General features: G+C 45.6%; 6 protein-coding genes across 6 annotated transcripts; 5 read left to right on the forward strand and 1 right to left on the reverse strand.

Annotated features, from left to right (window-relative positions):
• Positions 1–5,128: 5,128 nt before the first annotated feature.
• LOC120451148 (V-type proton ATPase subunit B) lies at positions 5,129–9,313 on the reverse strand. Its single transcript, XM_039634575.2, has 4 exons — positions 9,154–9,313; positions 8,963–9,089; positions 6,346–7,607; positions 5,129–6,285 (listed from the first exon to the last, which is right to left on the reverse strand). Exons 2-4 carry the CDS (start codon positions 9,033–9,035, stop codon positions 6,148–6,150), a joined length of 1,473 nt encoding a protein of 490 aa, XP_039490509.1. The 5' UTR covers positions 9,036–9,089; positions 9,154–9,313; the 3' UTR covers positions 5,129–6,147.
• A 250-nt stretch (positions 9,314–9,563) lies between these two features.
• Positions 9,564–11,641, forward strand: LOC120451149 (sorting nexin-12). The gene is made up of 3 exons (XM_039634576.2): positions 9,564–10,046; positions 10,395–10,490; positions 10,802–11,641. Exons 1-3 carry the CDS (start codon positions 9,870–9,872, stop codon positions 11,030–11,032), a joined length of 504 nt encoding a protein of 167 aa, XP_039490510.1. The 5' UTR covers positions 9,564–9,869; the 3' UTR covers positions 11,033–11,641.
• A 625-nt stretch (positions 11,642–12,266) lies between these two features.
• Positions 12,267–14,662, forward strand: LOC120452147 (CCR4-NOT transcription complex subunit 10). The gene is made up of 6 exons (XM_039636237.1): positions 12,267–12,423; positions 12,498–13,253; positions 13,315–13,642; positions 13,752–13,813; positions 13,871–14,221; positions 14,285–14,662. Exons 1-6 carry the CDS (start codon positions 12,335–12,337, stop codon positions 14,607–14,609), a joined length of 1,911 nt encoding a protein of 636 aa, XP_039492171.1. The 5' UTR covers positions 12,267–12,334; the 3' UTR covers positions 14,610–14,662.
• Positions 14,663–14,794: 132 nt separating this feature from the next.
• LOC120452151 (lipase 3-like) lies at positions 14,795–16,519 on the forward strand. Its single transcript, XM_039636240.1, has 3 exons — positions 14,795–15,043; positions 15,107–15,802; positions 15,867–16,519. The coding sequence occupies exons 1-3, from the start codon at positions 14,981–14,983 to the stop codon at positions 16,272–16,274; spliced, it is 1,167 nt and encodes a 388-aa protein (XP_039492174.1). The 5' UTR covers positions 14,795–14,980; the 3' UTR covers positions 16,275–16,519.
• A 120-nt stretch (positions 16,520–16,639) lies between these two features.
• On the forward strand, positions 16,640–18,027 carry LOC120452150 (lipase 3). The gene is made up of 3 exons (XM_039636239.2): positions 16,640–16,795; positions 16,850–17,545; positions 17,612–18,027. Exons 1-3 carry the CDS (start codon positions 16,667–16,669, stop codon positions 18,011–18,013), a joined length of 1,227 nt encoding a protein of 408 aa, XP_039492173.1. The 5' UTR covers positions 16,640–16,666; the 3' UTR covers positions 18,014–18,027.
• A 348-nt stretch (positions 18,028–18,375) lies between these two features.
• On the forward strand, positions 18,376–19,892 carry LOC120452149 (lipase 3). Its single transcript, XM_039636238.2, has 4 exons — positions 18,376–18,482; positions 18,538–18,585; positions 18,646–19,341; positions 19,392–19,892. Exons 1-4 carry the CDS (start codon positions 18,399–18,401, stop codon positions 19,842–19,844), a joined length of 1,281 nt encoding a protein of 426 aa, XP_039492172.1. The 5' UTR covers positions 18,376–18,398; the 3' UTR covers positions 19,845–19,892.
• Positions 19,893–19,942: the final 50 nt, after the last annotated feature.

Here is a 19,942-nt window from a genome sequence, read left to right on the forward strand (position 1 = left end):
AGGAAAAGGATCATAGCGGGACGCGGTCCGAAAATAAAAAGTGAATATATATAAAACAATAAATAAAGGCAGGCTTCATAAATATGCCAATAGCCGGCCATTAAAGCCGCCTGGCCGCTTTTACGAGCCCACAGTACGCGGCTTTTAAGGCGCTTTCACGGCTGCCCATTCCCACGTGAACATTTTCATTTGCGCCCGGCTTCCATTTATGTATTTATGTGCATACTTAATGAATTTAATGTTTTATTAATGCGAGCACGTCGTTATTGTTGTTGTTTGCGTCGCATGTGTCGGGCTCTTAAGTGACAAATAATTAACAGCACTTGTGCCGAAGGATCTGTAGGCGGCGAAGGAGTCGCAGGAGGCGAAGAGGAGCGTTCAAGGAGGCTGTCTATCGAATGCGAGCGAGTGCTCCATAATCTGTTTAATGTAATTTGCAATTTATATTAACCTATTGAAATTTCATTGGCCAAGGAGTGGGGAGCAAATCCCTGCCCGTGCGGCAACTTCCGTTTCCGCTGCTTGCGCGGAAGTAATTTGAAGGCGCGTACCTGCCATATTTTCCTCCTCTTTTTTCTGATCATTTTTAATATGTTTAATGGAAAACTCGGTTTTCCCTGGCTGGCTGGCCCTGTTTTGGCATCTTGCGGATGCTGATGCGGATGGTGATGCGGATGCAGATGCGGAAGAGGCGGAAGATTCCCGGATGAGTGAGTGCCTTCATGGCATCGATTCCTCTGGAGAGCATCAAGTGCATTATGAGCGTGATTTATTCATAACGGTGCGCGGCGAATGCAAATTTTCGACATGTAACTGCAATTTGCATACATTCTTGCCAAAGCAGAGCTGACAGGGCCAAGTCAGCCCAGTCAGCCAAGTCAACTAAGCGTACTAAGACTACGGCGTGCCCGTAAAATTTTGTATGTGAAATGTATGACTCACATGTGGCAGAAGACATCCCCATCCCCATCCCCACCCTCACCCTATCCTTCAACATCGACTCCGCGCACAGGCTGTCGCATAAACGAGTTTATGTTGCAAGTTAGTACGCGCAATTTGCAATTTGATGTTCGCTTCCGACCCCTTAATATACCACCCCATCGCACTTGGCCCACTTGGCCCACCCACCTTGCCAAACTCACAATCTGAGTATACTATATATACATGCTATACTTGCAGCATCTCGGGAATATGTGTGGGGGGCTGCAAAGTAACTCGGCAATCCAAATTATGGTAATTTAGCAAGCTCGACTGCGTGTCTTTGAGCGCGCTCCTAATCTACTTTATGGATGGAGTGCGGATGCAGTGCCTCCAGCCTGCGATTTTCAATTCGATTCAACAATGTTTTGGGGGCCAATGGGTTTAACTCGAAAGCTGGCACATTGCACCCTAAAGTGCGTACATTTGCCGGAAAAAGCGCCAAACGTGGCAGAAGCAGCAAACCAACTTCCATTTGCAGGAACACAATCAAACTGTCATTGGGTCGTTGAGAGCAACTCTATTGAAACTACCGAATTGCATTTGGGCAGCACTCGGCACACATCACGTATACGCCGCATGGGACTGGTCCGAAACACAGTAGCACGGCATCACACATGTGTCCCGGCAAAAACATGCACATTATAGGCAAAACAAAGGCCAAAAGGCAAAAACGAGCTCCACACAAAAGCCAAAAACTGCATATCCTGTCAGATAGCAGAGAGCAGATAGTAGATAGCAGAAGCAGGGAGCAGAGTGAGGTAGCATCAAAAAACGAGATCCTGATTGACGTGACACCCTCTCGAAAGCAAAAGCCAACAAATGGAAAAGGGAAAATTGTTAAATAAATATTCATGTGCCAGAGCGGTGGCTGTGACCAATTTGGCATAATGCTTTCTTTCTTTCTTTACAAAATTCTCCATCAACTCGTTTTTCATAAAACGTGGCTATTGAATTAAACACCCGCTGACAGAGAGCAACCGTAATGTGAGCCTGGCAAAAAACGAAGCGAACAATGAATTAGCCAAGTTAATGCGGGGCTTTAAAGTCCGAGGAAAAGGCTAAAAGAGCCAAGAAATGGCCAAGCTTATAAGTCCGACCCTTTTTTCCTTTGTGTTTGAATGGCTGAATGAGGATGTGGAATGAAGTAAGGTTGGCTGATAAGCAAAAGGGTCGCAATTAGTAGGTGTCCTGCTCTCCGGGTGGCCTGTTAATATCGAACTTCTGCGCTTTGATATTGGAGCACGTACGGGCCCGGATAATCTGGGAATGCCATTCAATTCCATGGGACGTCAACAATTGGCCCAGTTCGGATTGGTTTGCTCCCAAAAGTTATCCCCTTCCGCCCAACATTCGATACGCATGAAAATCAAACTACAATTAGGCACAGAATCCAAAGGCGGAAATCTGAATCGGAGCCAAAGAGCAAATGAAAATAAGGAAAGCGCACTGAACAAAAAATAGGATGGTAACTAAGAAGAATAAAATTTAGTATGTTTCAAAAATGTTATATATAAATGTTTATTTCATAATGGTTTGCATTTCAACTAATCGAATTAAGATTACCTTCCTTGCAACACAAGTTTACAGCTTTTAAACATAACATAATATTATATCAAAAAATGTTATATTATATTATTAATAAATTACATTAAAATCTCTAACCAGTTTAGCGTTATACTATCACTTATATTTTTCTCAGTACAACTCAGTAAGAAGCCATTCGATTTCAGGCGGACAAACGCACTTCCAGTGCTCCATTTGTTTTTATGCTTATGCTGCGGAATGGCTGCCCCACCAGTCGCCGGACCAATTTAGCAGATTCCGCCACTGTTCGCCTGCCGTGACGCATCGAATTATCTGCGATCCGGGCTTAACTAAGCAGCAGGATAAATGTCCTGCAGCGTCCGTCCGTCCGTCCGTACGTCCGCCCATCCGTACATCTGTAGTTCCGTCCGGACGGGCAGCTCCATCAAGCTGTTGGCGGCAGGCGGCGGCGGCGATTTGTTTAATACTTAATGCACAACAACAGGACGAGCGCCCCGAAAGGGCGGTCTCTTATAAAATATCGCCTCCGGGTCAAGCCAGACAAGTTTGTGGGCTTGTCTTGCCGGCTCCTTTGTGTGATTTATTTAGTTAAGCTGTCCCAAATCCGAGCAACGCACAAATCCCCGGCACACAAATTATGGCACAGACAGGCCGACCGATCGAAGTTCCAGCCAACTATTTCAGTTTCTTTTCGAAGGCAGGCCGACGACTGCTCCACCGACCGCCATCTTCTTCGGAGGACCTGTCAGTGTAGTGGAATTGGAAATGGAAGTGGGAAGAAGGAGTGTATCGAATGAGACGCACGAGCGAGCAGGCCGGACCCGACTCGACCTAGGTGACAGACGCTTGACACATGGGGAGTGCTCACCCGGACTCAACCCGGACCTTTGGCAAAGTGTTAAATCGGTCGGCACTCGGCCGGAAGGTGGAGGATGCCGCCGTGTCCATGGCAACTCCTGGGCCCATCAATATCCCAGCCACGGCGGCGGATATTGGACTGCAGATGGAACTGGAGCTGCCACTCATTGCTAATGAGTTAATTAGATGATTTAGGTGCCGCATTTTCGGCGCCACAAGCGCACATTAATTATAAACCCATCCAGGAGTTGGTTATGTAACCGACACATTTACACACTTACGCATCTAATCGAGACGAACACTCCTCAAGCTCTTGGGATGAGCGGAGTCCTTGGCATTGCCTGCTGATTGGTGGCTTTCATGTCTTATGTTATTTCAGCCTGTGTGCACGGGGAGAATAATTGATAAATCCTTCTACTTTTCAGCTGTATATATATGTACGTATTTTGGTAGTAATTTAAAAGTCTACAAGTATTTACTACAATATATATGTAGGTACGTATGTTTTAAGTACTGTCCTAAATGGTTTGATTTTTTTTTATTAAGGGCCGAAAAGTTTGTTACAGTGTACCTGCTTGTGGGCTCATTAAAATCCACATTCAAACGCGTTTTAACGAACCGTTTGCGCGAGTTCATTAATCGCACCGATTTTCAACCGCATCCTGTCCGCAAAGGCGACATCTTGGGAGGCAGCCAGATCTCTAAGTGGTTTCTTGCTGTCGCATAAATCGACCGGAAACGAGGCGACGTATGAGGGGATAGAGTGGCCCCATAGATAGAGTCCGCCCCACTTGAGCTGGAGCTTTTGACATTGGCCATCAGTAGCCTTGTCATAAGCCCACTGTGCTGCGTTCTAGATAGATACAGATAAGAATCCTTTGGGCAGAGGGTGGCCAGTTGTCCCAGATAGCCCTCCTCCAAGGGGGCGTGGTCAGCTCCCATTGTCTCTGCATTGCGACCATTTTCATTTAAGCCGCTTAAATTGCAGCAAAGCTAAGCAGCTTGCCATTTTCAACCAAAGGCATTCAGTCGCGCATGGCTTTGATTACCGAAATTAAGTCAAATAGAAAAACAGAGGAGGTACAAGCAATTGGCCGAAACTTTGGCTTTCCCGACCGTTTTTCTCTTTTTTGTTAAAGCCAAGGAAAGTTTTGTTTGGCGGACTCTCTGCCAGTGGGTGTATTTTACACCATCGAAACCACCGGCGTCAACCGAATTTTTAACTTCATTTAGAACTCATTAAAAACTTTGGCATAATTGCATAAATTTGCAAAGTCAATGGGAAACTTGTCCAGCGCTCTTAAGTGGATGGGAATTCGGGTGGTTCACTGTGTAGCGTCGATAGGAAGTGCTCCTGAATTACCAATTAGTATTGAAGAAGTTTTTAAGCAGTGGAAAAATCCTTGGAAACTGCCTGCCCAAAATATCTGTAAATGCAAGTTTTACCATAGAATTTTCCTTAAATTCTTATGGCAGCATTGCAAAATATTCTTAATAGTTTCATAAAAAGTAACCACTGTAAATGAAAGCTTTCGATAAGTCAAACAGGGTAACTAAAAAGCTTTAGTTCTCTCAATCAGCATGCAGTACGATGAACAATAATGTCTAAATAATATATAAGCCATGCAGCTTCATAAGTTAATTAATTTTTTTGCAGAATTCATCCACCTTGTAAAGCGTCTATAAGCAAAGAAAAGCATGGCAAAATAAGTAAAAAATATAATTATAATCAAACTACCCGCAATTGAAATAAGCATGTATGACTTTATTTAACATGATTTGGTGTGTAGTTTATTCATCGTTTAAATGTTCTATAGTTTATACATATACATGAACTAGTTTCTTTAAATACATATTATTTCAACACTTATTGTTTCGGCTTCTGTTCATGGGTGTTAAGTTGTCGTTGCTGAAATGATTGGGTCATTTAATGGAGGACTTCCCCATTCACTCTTGTGACCAGAGACAACAAACAAATATATATTAATTTATGCAACTTTATGTAATATTCATTAATTTAGAGACGAAAAACAAACAGTATTATTTTATAGATCTTTATACTTTTTGCAGATTTCCACATTTAAAACATTGTTTGCATTAAAGCATTGTTTTTGCACTTAATATTCCATTGTTTAGTTGAGTTGCTGTACAAATTGTTCACAAGGTTTCGGTGCAGGGACGGGGGGCGGTACGGAAAACAGGGGGCGGGGATTGTTTAATACTTGTGCGAACTGGTGAAACGTCTAACGTAAGAAAATCAGGGGAGCAAACGAAGGTAACACAAATAGGCAATTGTTAATTTTTGTTGGAATGCTACGATTCTTTATGCGAAAATGATTAGAGAAATTATAAACAATTGAAAGAGCATACACACTTAAAACCTAACAAAAATAGTAAACTTTAACAAATGAAATTACAGTGTGTTGGCGGGAGTAACGACAATCATTAGGCAATTCAAGTTATGTACATTGCAAGACGGGACTTCAATACTAAAACACACACTTTAGAGTAGGTTTGCTCGCTTGGACGATATTTAACTAGTTATTGTTTTGGCTACGCTGGGTCGCTCCGAGATACACAAATCCAGGCTCTCAACGTAGATTAGATATTTTGTGGTTGTATTGTGGTTTATGTATATATAGACGCATACACAGCGGATATTGCAGGAGGTGGAGACGCGCCGCACGTTGCGCCGCCGCCAGCTTAAATTATGAATGAAACAAAATTTTGGACAAAAATCAAAAACAAAACAATAAACAGAATCTAATGGCGCGAGTCCCTAGGGTAGAATTCGGCCAGGATGGAGGCCGGGATACGCTTAAGCATCTCCTTGGGGAAGATACGCAGCAGCTGCCAGCCGATGTCCAGGGATTCGAAGACAGTGCGGTTCTCGTAGTTGCCCTGCAAGTACAAAGGAAAGTTTTAAACAAGCCCACTTAATGTCCACCACGTTCAACTCACCTGCGAGATGAAGTTCTTCTCGAACTTGGTCAAGAACTCCAGATACAGCAGATCGTCGGGCGTCAGGGCCTCCTCACCCACCACAGCCTTCATGGCCTGCACGTCCTTGCCGATGGCGTAGCAAGCGTACAGCTGGTTGGACACATCAGAGTGGTCCTTGCGGGTCATGCCTTCACCGATGGCAGACTTCATTAGACGCGACAGCGAAGGCAGCACGTTGACTGGTGGGTAGATCTGTCTGTTGTGCAGCTGACGATCGACGTAGATCTGGCCCTCGGTAATGTAACCGGTCAAATCGGGAATGGGATGGGTAATATCATCGTTAGGCATGGTCAGAATGGGGATCTGAGTGATGGAGCCATTGCGTCCCTCTACTCGACCGGCACGCTCGTAGATGGTGGCCAAATCAGTGTACATGTAACCGGGGAAACCACGACGACCGGGCACCTCCTCACGGGCAGCAGACACTTCACGCAAAGCCTCGGCGTAGGAGGACATGTCGGTAAGGATGACCAGCACGTGCTTCTCGCACTGGTAGGCCAAGAACTCGGCGGCAGTCAGAGCCAGACGGGGAGTGATGATACGCTCGATGGTCGGATCGTTGGCCAAGTTCAAGAACAGACACACGTTCTCCATGGAGCCGTTCTCCTCGAAGTCCTGCTTGAAGAATCGAGCAGTCTCCATGTTCACACCCATAGCGGCGAACACGATGGCGAAGTTGTCGGTGTGGTCATCCAGCACGGACTTGCCCGGCAGCTTGACGAGACCGGCCTGACGACAGATCTGGGCGGCGATTTCGTTGTGGGGCAGACCGGCGGCGGAAAAGATGGGGATCTTCTGACCACGGGCAATCGAGTTCATCACATCGATGGCCGAGATACCGGTCTGGATCATCTCCTCGGGGTAGATACGCGACCAGGGGTTGATGGGCTGGCCCTGGATGTCCAGGAAATCCTCAGCCAGGATTGGGGGTCCCTTGTCGATGGGCTTGCCGGATCCGTTGAACACACGGCCCAACATATCCTCCGACACGGGCGTACGCAGAATGTCGCCGGTGAACTCGCAAAGCGTGTTCTTGGCATCGATGCCAGAGGTGCCCTCGAACACCTGGACCACGGCCTTGGAGCCGCTCACCTCGAGCACCTGGCCGGAGCGCACGGTACCGTCAGCCAGGCGCAGCTGCACGATCTCGGCGAACTTGGGGAACTTGACCTCATCCAGAATGACCAGGGGACCGTTCACACCAGACACGGTCTTGTAGGCTGTGAAATAAAGTGAGTTGAATTATAAGTTTTTGGTTTAAACTTTATACTAGACATGCGCAACCCTTTTTATAAACTCAATAAATATCAGAACAGAAAGAGTTCGGAAAATTGTGACGGTATATCAGTTAATATCATATTTATGTTTTATTACTTCCATGAAATAGGAAAACTAACGAAGTCACCTAAATAGTATTTACAGTATTAAATAATATAAATCCAATATTAAAATACTTTGGGCAATTCTTTGAAAACCGAAACTCCATACTCAATTTGTTGCTGTTTCATAATAATAATGGCCCTTGGTCACAAATTAAATTACTGAATTTATCATAAAAAGGGAGATATTTATTGTGACACAATTAGAGGTAGTTTTTCCATAATTGCCATTGGAAAACTTGAAGGGCAGCGAAATATTGGTTTCTGTTTTTATCTCTTCTTTTTAATAAAACCGAAAAAAGTTTAAATAATTTTACTTTGTAGCACATTGCTTTCATCGTCTTCCAATTAGATATAGCTCCAACAAAAACACGAGTCGCGCAATGCTCACATGAAAGTCGGAATCTGATAAGAAAGCAAACGTCAAAAGAAAAGTGTGCGCTTGAGGGGGGTGTTGACTGGGAGGGTAAATTATGTCAGCTGACTGTCCAACTGGTTTTCAGCCCTTGCCACGAGCTGCAGTGGGAATCTTATAGGAATTAGATAGGAAAAGGGGAATGAATGCAGAGAATATATAAGAAAAATGCGTTAATTGGCAAGCCGCTACTAACTGGTTTTTTATGCAACACTTCTCTATAAAACATTGTTACTACAAATAATTATTTATCTACAATGGCCACTGCTTTGAGATATGAAGAGTGCCAAAATAAAATAACATTGAAATTTCATCCATCAATAAAAAGTAGTTAAATTTGCCGACCGACCGAGCTATCGCCCGTTCTGCCACCCACCCCGTTCGCAGTCAGGTGCCTTTGAGTGTGTGCGTTCTGCTTTGAATGGCAAACGCAAACAGCTGAGCAGCGAACGGTCATGTGACGGCGAAAATTTTCAATAAGCGTTAACGACGATTACGGGGTGCACCCTATTACTATCTTATTAGCGTAGAACATTTTAAGCTCTATATGAAATATTACTCTAGAGCATTTATCTATTACGTTGGGAATTCTGTGTTTTATTTTGTGGGTGTCGAAAGAATTTATTGATTTTTTTCTCTACTCTGCCTCACACCAGATTCGTGCAAACTGTCATGGCGGACTTTCTTGGCGTTTTCTTATTGGGTTTTTTTGTCACTTGATTGGGTTGCGAATGCATTTCTTGATTTTTCACTTATTTGCTAATTCCGAGGGTTTACTCACTCAAGCGGGGCTGGGAGATGAAGTCCCGGGAGACGGCGAGGACATGTTCCCGCTGGGCTTGTTGGGCGTTCATCTTGGATTGACTTTTTCTGCGCCTCTACCTTGAAAGTGCACTGCAAATTTCGAGCTGCAATTAGATACGATTTTAGCTATTAGCCACTATTCGGACGTTATCTTCTACTAGCACGTACAATTTTTCAGCTACGAAACAGTACTGAGCGACACACACGCAAAATTTTGGCCTGCGAAGTCGTTGCGAGTACGAGGAAAAATTGCCCTGGAACTGAAAGTATTGCTGAATGTGAATCTGCTGTGACGTCACGTGCCGTCACATGACCCGCCACGCGTTAGGAACTTTCGGCATCCAGCGATTATCAGCACTAGGCGCTAGTAGTGGTTGTTAGTGGAGTTCCACACCACAGAAAGCCCGCCGTATTAACGTTTGTTATCGAATGAACCGGTGCAGTACCGGTCAGTATGGCAACACCGCGCTCTCAAGTTTGCCTACAGGGTTTACCCACACTGGAGTTAGCCATGTTTTCCACCCAAAGAGTGCTGCCATATTGCTGCATGTTATCGATACATTTGGAAGCAGCGAGTTGACCACCCCTACTGTTAACTCACACAGCTCAGTTCTGTTAATTATTGGAAAGTTTTTTTAATGGAACAATTTTAATTAAATTACAAAAGTTGTTTACCCGCTGCGGCAATTGGACACCCAGAAAGTAAAACCGATTACTGCTCGGGAACAGCAATTGCAAAGACCCAGAATCCGGGACATCGGAGGCAGCGAGCCGCGACAAGGGAGTACACAAAGAGAGATAGCCAGTGCAAAACCCGTTTCTTCCAACCGATAAAAGGGGCGTCTATATCTCTGCCGATCCGGAGCCCCTGGCATTGCACCACTATGATGGTTGAGTCCGATGGAACCGCCGACGCCACCCGCCGCCTGAACGTGAAGAAACAAACGCTGGACGATGCGTACGCCGTGCCCGCCAACTTCCTGGAAATAGACGTGGTCAATCCGCTGACCACTATGGCGGCGGGCAAGAAGCGCTACACGGACTACGAGGTCCGGATGCGGGTGAGTGATCGGAGTTCCTGGGGCAGTGCACCTACATATGCACCTTCCAAAATTCAGCAAAGAACCATTGATAATCGCTGGAATTCTCTCACACACTTGTGTGCATGTGTTCGTGCGACTTTGTCTCACTGTGCATGTGTGTGTGTGCGCGTGTGTATGTGTGTGAGTGCGGGTGATACGCCTATAAAGCGAGCCGGCCGATAAACATTAGTCACAAGTGCAGAGCACTGATTCGGGGCTTGAGTCACGGAAATGCGGCATGCGGGTGCCTTAATTCGGCACCGTCCTTTCATTGAATTTCTCTTTAAGATTGGCCATTACATCTGATTAACCATCGTTGCTTTCCAGACCAATCTGCCCGTCTTCAAGGTTAAGGAGTCCAGTGTGAGGCGACGCTACAGCGACTTTGAGTGGCTGCGAAACGAACTGGAGCGGGACAGCAAGGTGCGGACAAGTGTGATCCAGCCGGAAGTCCTCCGTTTTCACTTAATTAGGGTTCATCAGTTAGAAACTTTAATCGGCTCATTATATTTACTTAAATATCTAATTATGTCAAAAAATCTTAGTTATATAAATTATATAACAATTAACAATGTTAGCTGCAAGAATATACGTAGAAACACCACCATACGAAATACTTTGGCATCTCAAAAGTTATAATGCATAAGGAGAAACTCAAACGTTAGCTTTATAAGTGAAAACGGAATCTTCAAAAGGCACATAAAGAGTATTTAATCATGTACAAATTTCCGCAGATTGTGGTGCCACCGCTCCCAGGAAAGGCTTGGAAGCGGCAGATGCCATTCCGCGGCGACGAGGGCATCTTCGACGAAAGCTTCATCGAGGAGCGACGCAAGGGACTTGAGGCCTTCATCAACAAGATAGCCGGACATCCGCTGGCGCAGAACGAGCGCTGCCTGCATATGTTCCTGCAGGAGAACGTCATAGATAAGAACTACGTGCCCGGCAAGATTCGCAACACATAAGCAGCATAGTCCGGCGCAATCGAAAACCCATAACCATAGCAATGCAATGAAGCAAAAACTCGAACGAACAAACCCGCTACGAAATCTTTAGGGAAACCATGTGAATGTGTGTGCTTGGCCAGATTGGAGGAGTATGGAGCAGAGGAGCGATGAAGTAGGTTGGAGTAGTAGGGATCTGTTATGCGACGCGATAAGAGGCGGGAAGTGCTGCTGCTCAGTTAATGTTGAGCCCCTCTCACCCCCCGGGGATTAGTTAAAAACCAGCATTGGGAATTTTTAATGCTAAATTCAAGTTTATATGGTATACATAACAATATACATACATATATATTATATACAATACAGATATTTACGAATAGTGTACATAAGACATGCCTACCACGCCCTCGCTAAATGAGTCTCGAAAGTAGGAGCAGCCCCTCCCATTTTCCCGATCCTCAGTTTCTTCGTTTTGAACCATTGCAGCGGTAATGAAGCAGCAAATAAAATAAGGGAGCCATCCTGACCCCAAAATCCATCCCTTGTATGTGTATGCAAATTATTGAATATTTTGAAACAGTTTAGTGAATAATATTGTACTTCGAATCAAATTAAAATAATTGAAAAATATGTGAATGGTCGATATTATTTGACTGTACTGGAAGATAATGTAAAACTGTCATCCGAATCTTTTAGAGAATGAGTTGTGTGCAGAATAGTTCGCCTATTTACATCTTTAACTGGTCGGCGGTGAATCTATCAAGTTCACATCCGCTGAGCCAGGCGAAGATTTAGGTACAGGACATTTCGTTGAGCTGCACCGGATCTCCTGAAGGATAATCATTTACAGATGGGCGAGGAGGTGGATCAAAGAATTTAACACAATAATTGGATAAAGGCCTCCCAAATACGGTTTCTTAGTACTTAATTTTCTTATTATGATATTCCAAAAATAAAAGTCTCAGTTGGAGCAAAGGTATAATAGGTAATTGTTTTGGTTTTGATTATAGAAATTTAAGTTTCGCGCGCTGCAATCCCAGATTAGTTATGTGCTGCCACCTATCGAAAGAAAAATACCGACTTGACCATTTTAAAATTTCAATTTTAAATTAAGCATATTTAAATTAATACAATTTTTAATTACCAATGTAATTTTTAATAATTAACAAGTGAATAAGTTTACTATTTTAAACGTCAAATCCATTATTAATTAGGTTAACCTTTTTTGCGACGGTTGAAGTGGCAGCGCTGCGCTTGTTGGTTCTGGCAACGCTGTGTCATCTGTGGATTGATTCGGTTTTTTTGTTTTTATTTATTTTTGGCATGGACTCGGCGGAATCTCCCACCAAAACGCAGGCCGGCGAGGACGAGAACTACAGCCTGCTCTGCCAGGCGCACGAGCAGTTCAACAAGTGAGTTGGCATCCGCGTGTCACCTGGAAATGCACCCATAACCGCCACTCCTTTCCGGCTGCTCCTCGTTTTAGCTCGGAGTTCGATCGCTGCCTGGAACTTCTGCAGGAGTTGGAGACGCGCGGCGAGAGCAGTGGTCCCGTCCTGCGGCACAACCGGGCGGTGGTCAGCTACTACAAAACCGGGTGCACCCAACACTCCGTCCTGCTGAAAGAGCTGGAGTCTCTAACCGCCGATGCAGATGCTCCCGGAGAGGCGTCCGGTGGCCTGAGCCTTAAGCAGGGAGCTGCCGCCGCCACTGTCGCCCGTTACAACCGTGCAGTCATCTACTATCACCGCCATATGTTCGGCACGGCGCTGGAGAGACTAGCACCTCTGGTGGCTCGTCTGGAGGCCCTGGAAAAGGCAATGGCGGCGCTGGTTGCCACACTACAGCTTCAGCTGCTGCTGGCCACCAATCAATTAAACCGAGCCGAGGCCTTTCTGGATTACTTGCAGTACAAGCTTAACCTGGTTGCCACAGCGCCTAGCAGCAATTCGGCCGAAGAGGCGGCCGTTGTCGGCTCAGCACCCGCCACGGCGACCACGAACAGTTCTGTGGTGGCCACACCAGGAGGAGCAGCTGTGGAGGGAGCTGTACCCGGTCTGGGCGGTAGCTTGCAGCTCTTGCAGCTCATAACGCTCGTGCTCAACCGAAAACCGGTGGTTATTCAGGAAGACGGCACGCCGGAGTACGCCGCTCTGAAGGCGCAGCAGTACTACATCATGAAGGATTTTCAGATGGCCGCCAAGCAGCTAATGCGAATCAATAACGAGTGTACGCAAGCGGGGTAAGTCCGTTTCGATATAACTATAAAATAAAATGTAACATTTTATTGTTCAACTTGTTAGCACTGTAACGCCGCAGCTAAGCACGTGTATTGCCAACAACATGGGAGTGATACACTTAAGAGTGCGCCACTATGCCATCGCCGCCAAGTTCTTCCAAAATGCGCTCAATTTTGACCAGCAGCTGGCGCGAAACTTGCGCCAGAGCACGCTACAAACCATGAGTTCGGCTCGGTCCTGCGAGATCCTTTACAACCTCGGCGTGGCCATGCTGCACCTGCGTCGCCCCAAGGAGGCGTTTCAGTGCTTTCTGGTTCCCATAAAGCAATTCCACAGCAATCCACGTCTTTGGCTGCGCATGGCTGAGGCCTGCATCATGGAACACGAGGCGGTAAGTCTAATAATCCCACACAAGTTCTAGTAAAGTAGGGTTAGCATATGCATATGCTTTTCGTCCTAAACCCTGGTACATCATTAAAGTATTTTATTTTATTTTAAAGAAACTAGTAGAGGAGGAACGCCAGTCGCAGTCAGAAACCACACCTTCAACAAAGCCATACGCGTAAGTGTTATTTCGTTAGCTTTGTCCATTGCTGGTAGTAACCTTCTCCTACTTTAGTCCTCAATCGGCGGGAGTGCCAGAACCCACGCTGGAATTCGCTGCCTTGTGTTTACGTAGCGCACTGACCCTTACGCAACACTACAAGACGAGGTTCCATATGGCAGCGGTCTCGTCGGAAGATGTGGAAGCTCCAGAACCCAAGGACCCAACTCAGGAGAGTTGGCGTCATCCCCAAGACAATAACTTCTGCAATCCCTCGAAGCCAGTCAGCCTAGAGTCGTTGGAAAACATGTTGGCCGCCATATATGCTGCTCACAGCTTTGTCTCGCTGCGCCTGGCCGATCATGTGACCGCGCTCGAGATGTCGGAAAAGTTGCTGGCCTGTGAACGTCTTTCCGATGCACACAAGTATTATAAAGTTTCTATTGAATCTTCTCATGTTTGGTTTAACGAATTTCTTATTTTTTCCAGATTGCTGGGTCATATGTACGCTGGCGAGGCGCTGATGCTTATGGACAAAGCTGGCGAGGCACGCGACCATTTGGACCCTACTTTTGTGGGCACACTGAACGCTTTCGATTTTGAGACGCGTGACTGGCAACTTAAGTCGGTGGACGCCGCTCAGAACGTTGTGCGATATAATCTGGCTGTTGCCATGGCCCTACAGAACGACCTGCCTCAAGCTAAAGCACTCCTGGCCAATTTAACCCATTCGTTGGTGGCCAGCAAGGCGTTGGCTTTGCGACGCTTTATAGACCTCAAGATGGGCCCCGTTCCTGGCGGGACGCCAAGTTAGACAATTAATTGTGTATATAACTAGACGGAATTAAAGTGCAAGAATGAAATGACGAGGAAGCAAACATATTTTTTTGGCCATCACCAGCTGTTCAGCATTTAAAAGGGATACAAGGTGCATAAAAAACACTGTTAACTAATCTATATAATTTGTTGTATTTAGAAATTCAGTGTTGGCAATAACAAATTATTTCACAAAATTTTACGTTAAGCTGTTATTATCCAGTCATTCTGTCTTTTTCATAGGAATTCTACAAATCAGATTAGTCTCTACGTTAAACCGTTGCACACTTAAATTTTAAGTATCTATCTTAGGAATTTTAAAAGTTGGGTCAGCAATATTTTGACTTAAGCAAGTTACTCTTACTCGAAATGGCGTATAAGCCGATTGTCATTTTGAGTGTCTGTATTCAAATAGTCAATGGAATAACGTCTGTAAGTGCTTTCTAGTCAATCGTAGATATAGCTATAGGCAAGTACTACGCTCTCTTTTCGAAGGCCGACATCATAGCCTCGCACAACTACCCGGTGGAAATACACACAGTGGTCACACGAGATGGATATATACTCACCGCGTTCCGCATACCGGACTCCATATTTTGCGAGCAATCCGGAGCTAAGCCGGCGGTTCTCTTCCAGCACGGGATGACCGCCTCGTCGGATGTTTTCCTCGTGAACGGACCTCGGGATGGATTGGTATTCATGTTGGCCGATGCCTGCTTCGATGTGTGGCTGAGTAACACGCGGGGCAACCGGTACTCACGACGCCATGTGTCTTTGGACCCCTCCCAAGAAGCCTTCTGGCGCTTCAGCTGGCACGAGATTGGAACAGAGGACGTGGCCGCATCCGTGGACTACATTCTGGCCACTACAAATCAGAGTGCGTTGCACTACGTGGGTCACTCGCAGGGTTGCACCACGCTGGTGGTGCTCCTCAGCATGCGGCCGGAGTACAATCAGTCGGTCAAGACCGCAATCCTCTTGGGTCCGCCCGTATTTATGGGCCACACACGCACGTTGGGACAAATTGTTCTCAGGAATTTAATAATGTCGATGCCCGACTGCGAATTTATGTTCCACAACCGGATTCTGAATAAAATAATGAACGGAATTTGCGAGCCTTACGTTATGAGGGTGTACTGTTCAACCTTTTTTATGATCGTCAACGGAAAATTTTCAGATCACTTGAACACAGTGAGTACCAAAGTCGAATAGACAACATTATTTATGGTATTATTCTGAACATAAACATTTCCAGAGTGCTATTCCACTGATTGTCGCCACGCTTCCGGCGGGAGTTTCTTCTCGCCAGCCAAAGCACTTCATCCAGCTCTCGGACAGCGGCAGATTCCGCTTGTTCGATTTCGGGATCCTGAGAAACTTGATCTACTACAGGAGGCTAACACCTCCCGATTACCCGCTACATAACGTCCGCCCCCTGACGCCAGTCCACATATTTTACAGCGACGATGACCTATCCGCAGCAAAGGAGGACGTTGAGAACTTCGCGGCTATCTTGCCGGAGGCGGTGATGCACCGGATCTCCGCACCGTCCTGGCACCACATGGACTTCGTGCACTCCATGACCGTCGCTGAAGTGATCAACAAGCCGGTCATTGAAATTTTCAGAAGGTTTGAGCAGCCTACCAGACCTTTTCCCATATGAAGGAAGTTTGCATATGGAAAGATGTATGTTTATTCAGGCTAAGCCTTTAAAAAAATTAATTTTATGCTGTACAATAAAATTTCCCTTTATAAAAGAATGTAGCTGATTATATGTGATTCAGTGTAATCACTTATAATTTCCTTCCGGTTTTAGAGATATGACGCTTTTATCAACCACTCTTATATTACTTATTTATGTTATCAAATATATGTTATGTGCAAAAATTCTTACTCATTACTTTATGTAATTTGATTATAGCGCAACAGAATTTCCCTATGGTCATGCTATGGCTGTGCTAGTGGCAAACTAATGCTGTGTTGAGATCGATTTTTCGGATTAGTTCCACTATCCATCACATCTATTCACAAGCAGACCAGTCAAAACCCAGCAATATGTTGTTGATGAAGCTGGTGATTTTCATCGACTGGCTGTTGATCGTCTGTGGTAAACGGAAGGTGAAGCTTGGCTTCCAAAACTTTACGGGTCGCGGCGCAGATTACCGTGTCAAGTTGATGACTGGGGTTAGTAGGTGGAATTGTTAAGTGTGGTCACACTTTCGAGGTCCGTTCTTTCAGGTTAAGATTATAGACGCGCACGGCTACCCGGTGGAGACGCACACGGTTCGCACTGGAGATGGATATATTCTGGATATGTTCCGGATTCCCTCATCACAAAACTGCAAGGAGGACGGTGTCAAGTCGCCTGTCCTCCTCCAGCACGGCCTGATCAGCGTGGCAGACACCTTCCTGGTGATGGGACCGAAGAGCGGACTGCCGTTCATGCTAGCCGACCGCTGCTACGACGTGTGGCTTGCCAACAGCCGGGGAGTCCGCTACTCCAAGCGCCACACCAAGCTGAAGGCCTCCCAGGACGCCTTCTGGTACTTTAGCTGGCACGAAATGGGAATGGAGGATCTGCCCGCCATGATCGACTACATCCTGTCCGCCACAAAGCAGGATGCGTTGCATTTCGTGTGTCATTCTCAGGGATGCACCATCCTCATGGTCCTGCTCAGCATGAAACCGGAGTACAACCGGCTGATAAAGACCGCCAACTTAATGGCTCCCGTCGTATTCATGAAGCACGCAACGAACAAACTAATGAAAATGTTTGGAAGTATCATTTTGGACTTGAAGGACGAGAGTTTTTTTGGGCCTTTAGGTATTATTAGATTCTTGCTAGGAGTTTTTTGCCAATGCTCCAAGTTTAAGGAGTTCTGCGCCGGCATGTTCATGCTAGGCAGTGAAGAACCGTCTAAGTTAATGAACCTGGTAAGCCAAAAGTTATGCCAACATGCAAGCAATTCATGCTGATTATAAATTGATTAATATTTTCAGACCGCCATACCTTTGATATTAGCAACGCATCCTGGTATGATTTCCACTCGTCAGCCAAAGCACTTTCTGCAGCTCCGGAACTCTGGCAAATTCCGTCCGTATGACTTCGGAGAAAAACGCAACAAAAAGCTATACAATCAGTCCAAGCCTCCAGACTATCCGTTGGAAAAAGTCAGTCCGCTGTCGCCCATTCAAATATACCGCAGCCGAGGAGACACCATGGTATCGCGCAAGGACATCCACACCCTGGTCAGCAAGTTGGACAAGGTCGTGTTGAATATCGTTGAATTTAAAAAATGGAGCCACACGGACTTTATTTTCTCCAACCAAATCAAAAAAGTTATCAATGAACCAATTATCAAAGTTATTGACCTCTTTGAGAATAAAACCAATCGGGAATAGCTATTTGTCATAGACATAGATATTGTCTTTACTTAAATAGTTTTACAAATAATTACAGCGGTAGTCTGGACTGCGGGATATGGAATATGTTTTTACTTAATCCCAACTTTCTAGATTTTATAGTTCCTGTTATGTAGGCGTTTCTACGGCCGGATAGATGGAGGGACAGACCTCATACTCTAAAGGCTTGCTTGTTGTTACATGTTAAATACTTGTCAGCGACTATATTATACCCTTTAAATTCACGAGTAACAAGTATATGTAGCACAAATGTCAGTTGATACATTTGTACTTATGCGAAATTAAGTTCCGAATAAGGTGTTAAATAAGGTGTTCATATACAAATCGAATTAGTTCGGGTTGTTCCTGCAATCTTCCATGAAGAATGCAGTCATTTCTCTACCAGATGCTGTCGATATTGCTTGTACTTTCTTTTGTCTGGCTATCGAATAGCGTATACCTAACTGAGGTAGGTGCAATAATAGTACATAACGTAGGGATATTACTAGGAATATGCTTTATAGGTGGTCTGGAAGAATGGCTCGCATCACCGCTCTAAAGTAATAACCGGGGTGAGTACCTTGAAGTGGAGATGGCCAAGATGGGCGCGTTAGTAATTACTTACCCTATAGGTGGACATCATAGCCAGCCACAACTATCCGGTGGAAACGCACACTGCGTTCACCGGGGATGGCTATATACTGTCGATTTTCCGAATCCCATCATCACAGCGGTGTGATCATGATGGGCCAAAGCCAGCTGTTCTATTGAACCATGGCATGACTGGCTCCGCGGACACATGGCTTCTAACTGGACCCCGGAATGGACTGCCCTATATGCTGGCCGATGCTTGCTACGATGTGTGGCTGATGAACTGCCGCGGAACCCGGTACTCCAGGAGGCATCGCACCCTCAAGGCCTGGCTGTTCAAGTTTTGGCGTTTTAGCTGGCATGAAATCGGAATGGAGGACTTGCCCGCCACTATTGACCACATCCTGGCCGCCACGAATCAGGAATCTTTGCACTATGTGGGTCACTCTCAGGGATGCACAGCCTTGCTGGTCATGCTCAGCATGATACCGGAGTACAATGAACGGATCCGGACCGTCAGTCTATTGGCCCCGCCCGTCTTCTTGAAACATTCTCTTTCAATGGGTCATAAAATAATAAAGTACCTTCTGAACGTTCTGCCGGACACCGAGTTGATGCCCCATCATAAGTTGCTGAATGCGGCGATATCAGACATGTGCAATGTTCTCGGCGTGAGAACCGTTTGCACCGCACTCTATCTCCTGAGCAATGGACGAGTATCCCAGCACATGGACAGGGTGAGTGAGCATATGAGAGCGGGCTTATGTATACTAACTACCTTTCCCAGACCGTCATTCCGCTGTTAATTGCCACTCACCCGGCTGGGATCTCTACCAGGCAGCCGCGACACTTCTTCCAGCTCAAGGACTCCGGCAGATTCCGACAATACGACTTTGGCTTCGCATTGAACTACCTTATCTACAGGCAATCCACGCCCCCGGATTATCCCATGGACAGGGTTCGTCCGCTCTCCAACGTCCATATATTCTACAGCGATGACGATGGAACCATTTCTCCGAGGGACATGAAGCACCTTGCCAAAATGTTGCCCCACGCGGTCACCCATCATATCGCGGATAAAACCTGGGACCACATGGACTTCGTTATAGCTAAAAACGCAAATAAGAAGATTAATTTACCAATTATCAACATCATCAAGAGCTTCGAGGAATATAGTAAGCAGGAAATAACTAATAAGAAGGGGGAAATCATCTTGAATGCAATTTTAAATGAATTTTAATAATTGAAATGATTAAAAATGGTTATCGCATACTACATACTAGAACCACAAAAGTTATACCACAAAAGAATTCACTTTTAGCCATTAAAAGATTTGGA

The sequence above is a fragment of the Drosophila santomea genome, chromosome 3R (genome assembly GCF_016746245.2).
Source record: "Drosophila santomea strain STO CAGO 1482 chromosome 3R, Prin_Dsan_1.1, whole genome shotgun sequence".
Classification (NCBI taxonomy): domain Eukaryota; kingdom Metazoa; phylum Arthropoda; class Insecta; order Diptera; family Drosophilidae; genus Drosophila; species Drosophila santomea.